A 4746-nucleotide genomic window follows, 5' to 3' on the forward strand; every position below is an offset into this window, starting at 1 on the left:
TTGAAGACTGAAATAGCGATTACGCTATTTCAGTCTTTCTATCTTTCTAATTTCTTCTCTCTCTCTGTTTTTCTCTCTCTCTATTTTGTCTTCACAAAAAATAAATAAAATAAAATAAATAAAATAAAAACATAATGGTATGGAGGGGGTGGCTATAAGGGGAGAAGGGAGGCCATCCTAAAAAAAATAAAAAAATTAAAAAAAGAAGAACCCGTCCAGAGGACCTATACAAATTTTTTCCTTTTAACATTCAAACTGTTTGTCATGCTTTTGCTCTCCTATCTTACAGCATTTCAAGTTATACATTGTTCTGCCACATGTCCTATTTTACTACAATAACGTAAGTGCCAAATATAAACCCCTCCATTGCTGGCGAGGATGCACTCATTCTGCTAAAGTACCAAAGTGCGAACTGAGCCGAGACTGCCTAGTGCGCCGCGGCGCATGCTGTGAGTCAGATTCACTGTTGACTGATGAACATTTGTTTGCCCCATATTAAAGTAAAGATGAATTTCCATTAAACGTTTACCTCATCATCCTCGCCAGGAGAACAGCACCGTGTTCTCCRGGTGAGCATGTTTCAAATAGCTCTTTTTCTCTGATAGGGCTGCCATGATTAGACGATTAGTCACAATTATGTCAACTATTAAAATAGTCAGCGACTAATTTAATAGTCGATGAATCATTTTTTTTCTAACTTTGTATTTTTTATAGTCGACTAATAAGTGATTAGTTGACCATAAAAATAATCATTTGTGGCAGCCCTAATTACCGCTACTGTGCATGTGTGTCAAGGAAAGAAAGGCAGACGCAGCAGTGCAAGGTGCCGCAGCAGTTTGGAGAGAAAAACAAAGTTAGAAAAAAACTGATGTATCAACTATTAAATTAGTTGATGATTTTAATAGTCGATAATAATGGTTGACTGGTTGACTAATCGTGGCAGCCTTACTCTCTGACCACTCTGTCCGTGCTGCTGAAGGAAGCATTCAGGCTGGAGAAGGTCCCGCTCAAGGAGTGATCTCATCGCTCTCTGCAACTGAAGCTTAAACCCGGTGACTGACCACGAGTTATTGTGTGCAAGCTTCATTTTTACAGTGACTGTCTGGATATTTTTCGTTGTGTGAGTGTGACCTGTGTGTTTCTGATTACTTCTCTTTGTGTGGGAATAAGGACCAAGAGCTGCTCAAACTGTGGCACCAGTCTTCTTTAATTTGCATTTACACAAAATGAGTACACAGGTATCTCTGGTAGGAGAACATGCTCTTTATTTGCAGCAGTCCTTGTAACTTTGAGGATTACCCATAATACTTCACTTTCTAAAGGCAAATGCAGTTCAACTTTTGACCAGCAGATGGCAGATTTTAGCAGGATTAAACCTGAACCATTTCAACCATGTTACACAAGTGAGCACCAGTGGATTAAAGTTGGAGCAGGGACTATATTGTATCTGTCTTTCCAGATCACACCTCCAAGACTTTCAATGAGGTCAAGCAGCTACTTTGTGGCATTAAAATGGTCAGGTACAAATTTTTTACCCAGTGCAGCTTCGCATTACTTAGAAAGGTGTTAAGAATGTGTTTACCACTAAACAAAATGTCCAGACATCCAGACWTTGATTTCTGGGTGAGCTTTACTTGTTTTTACTGAGGCTGTGTGTTCATGTGTTTACTTTTGTTCAGACTTCAGGCTTATTTACATCGTTTGGACATTAAAGATACCATTGTTTATTTTTCGTTTGGTTAAATATTAGTAATCTTTGGGAGCATCTATTAATTCCACAGATAGTTTTTACTGTGTTATATACAGTATTTTCCTATTATGTAGATTACTGCGTTACTTTTTTTCTATTTCGTTTGGATGATGGGTACAATATCAAAATCATTAATGTAGTTAAATAATGCACATATTTATATTCTAATTTTGAAATTAAGCATTAAGGTTTAATATAAGCTAATGTAGGGTTCTTTCACTCTGTATGTAAGGCTGTTTTTGAGAAAGGCTTGTTTTATAATCCTGAAAAAAAAAATTGGACCTAATTTTTGCCAGATGTTATTCTGGACTGGATGAGTTTTGTTCTTTTTCCACTTTCCTTGTTATTTGACTGATGTATTTGACAGAAAAGCTCTTTAAAGATGACCAGATAGAGCTGCTTTAGGTTTTAGTGTTAAATGAAAGGGCTGACTGAGGCGCAGTGTTAGGACAGCTATTGAGGGACCAGAARGTCACAGGTTTGATTCCCAGAGCCCCAGTGTTGTTGAGCAAGACACCTACCCCCAACTCTAATCCAAGGGTTCATAAATCTCTGCTGCTCCACTCGCACAATATATATTGCACAATTATGACATCATACAGTATCATATCACTGCATAATGACGACATCATACAGTATCATATCACTGCATAATGACAACATCATACAGTATCATATCACTGCATAATGACGACACCATACAGTGTTATATCACTGCACAATGATGACACCATACAGCAGTGCTATTCAACTAAATTGCTCCGGGGGCCACAGTTACTGCAGATCAACAGCTGAGGGGCCAAACATCCAGCAATTAGTTATTATCTAAATAAACCAAGGATTACAAAGATCTGTTATCTTTGAAATAGTTTATGCTGCAATTAATCATGAATACAACATACAGAACCCTATAAAAGTAGTCATAATTCAACAATATCAAAAACAAAAACACATTATGCATCCTATTTGACACAAATATTATTTTGACATCTCTGACTTGCCAAATTTTTAAACCAATTTTATTTTCACTTTCTATCTTCAATTGCTTGTAGTTTTAACTATCTTGAGTGTACATAGAAATGGTTTATACCAGCTTGTAGYCAAGGTTCAGACGTTTCTGTAGATACCAAACATGTCTATGTCTACTAAAAGAACTTAGAGTAATTAAAGTAGAAAACCGGGGGTTTGGGCTTAAGAGATGAATGAACCAATTGGCAGATTTTGGTCACACGTGGACCGGATTTGGCCCGTGGGCCGCCAGCTGAATAGCCCTGCCACACAGTATCATATCACTGCACAATGATGACACCATACAATATTACATCATTGCACAATGATGACATTGTCGTGGCAAGTTTATCAAGAATGCAGAAACACGTTGGAATAAATGCACAGAAAATCTGCGTGTATGCTCGTCTCATGATTTAATTCTTGAGCAAAAACAAACAGAAAACAATCAAGGAAGTCTGTCGGGTTGTGGCTCCCGTCAGCAGACAGCAAGCCAATGATATAACATCATGTTAACATCATGTGACAGTTTACAACCAATCACAATCCGACAAATATTACTGTCTAGCCAATGACAGGCTCTCAGCCCAAAGAGTTAACTTATCAAACAAGAGAGGTCAGTCCACTGCCGGAGTCCTGACGCCTGGAACAAACAGATTAAGAGCCGAAATAAGTTATCAGAAGATATGAGTAATGGACAGCGTCAAGGTGAAACCGATATAAATAATTAGTCCATGACAACATCATACAGTATATCACTGCACAATGATAAAATCATACAGTATCATCACTGCACAATGTTGACATCATAAAGTATTATATCGCCTCACAATGATGACATCATACAGTATTATATCACTGCACAACGATGACATCATACAGTATTATATCATTGCACAATGATGACATCATAAAGTATTAAATCACCTCACAATGATGACATACAATATTATATTGTTGCACAATGATGACATCATACAGTATCATCACTGCACAAGGATGACATCAAACAGTATTATATCACTGCACAATAATGACATCATAAAGTATTATGTCACCTCACAATGATGACATACAATATTATATTGTTGCACAATTATGACATCATACAATATCATATCACTGTATAATGATGACATCATACAGTTAATGTTACTGCAGTAAGTCTTTGCTCCTTTTCTTGATGCCACAGGTCATGATTCTCCTGTACCTGTCAGACTGGATGGTTAACTGGATGTGGGGTCGAGGAATGGACCCTGATAATTTCTCCATCCCGTACCTGACTGCTCTGGGTGACCTCCTGGGGACCGGCTTTCTTGCCCTCTGCTTTCACATGCGCTGGTTCATTGGGGACAGAGATACAAATGTGGGCAACTAAAGTTATGCACAAAGACAAAACTAGAAAGGAATGCATCCTGTAAGGTAACGAAGCACATCACCTGTGTGCCTGACAACTATGGGACAGTGGACATCTACAGTAGAAGGGCTAGTTTCTTGTAAAACTCTGAATGATGCAATTTTAGCATAAAGTTATTTGTTTTTTCAGGCTGTCAGAATGTTMTTTTACTGCTGATGTGGTGACAGCCCAGGAATCTATCACCATGGAAACACAGACCTCTTCACAAATGATGTTCAACTCTTCCTTAGTTTTACTAAACTGAGTCCGGCCACGTCTTTTATTATTATTATTATTAGTGACGCTGATGATTATTGTTGGCAAATAATGCATTGATATGAAATGATATCTGTTGTATGGCAAGTCCTCATTATTTTAAATGGGGATGTCAGCCTTTCTGTTTTTTAACACTTGAAACTGGAGTTACAAACAAGAACAAGCCTGGAAGGAACGCCTTCTCACCAAGGTGAAAAGGCAAAAGGCAGAGATAATATTGTGAGTGAGTGAGTGAGTGAGTGAGTGAGTGAGTGAGTGAGTGAGTGAGTGAGTGAGTGAGTGAGTGAGTGAGTGAGTGAGTGAGTGAGTGAGTGAG

General features: G+C 38.1%; 1 protein-coding gene across 2 annotated transcripts in view; it reads left to right on the forward strand.

Annotated features, from left to right (window-relative positions):
* The window catches only part of slc41a1 (solute carrier family 41 member 1), a 57963-nt gene extending 53662 nt beyond the window's left edge, over positions 1 to 4301 (forward strand). For both annotated transcript variants that reach the window (XM_014030148.1, XM_014030147.1), the window contains one exon: positions 3951 to 4301. In XM_014030148.1, coding sequence (XP_013885602.1) covers positions 3951 to 4136 — 186 coding nt within the window. In that variant the 3' untranslated portion in view covers positions 4137 to 4301. The remainder of the gene's footprint in view (positions 1 to 3950) is intronic.
* The last annotated feature ends 445 nt before the right edge of the window (positions 4302 to 4746 follow it).

Source organism: Austrofundulus limnaeus, unplaced genomic scaffold (assembly GCF_001266775.1).
Source record: "Austrofundulus limnaeus strain Quisiro unplaced genomic scaffold, Austrofundulus_limnaeus-1.0 Scaffold1005, whole genome shotgun sequence".
NCBI lineage: Eukaryota > Metazoa > Chordata > Actinopteri > Cyprinodontiformes > Rivulidae > Austrofundulus > Austrofundulus limnaeus.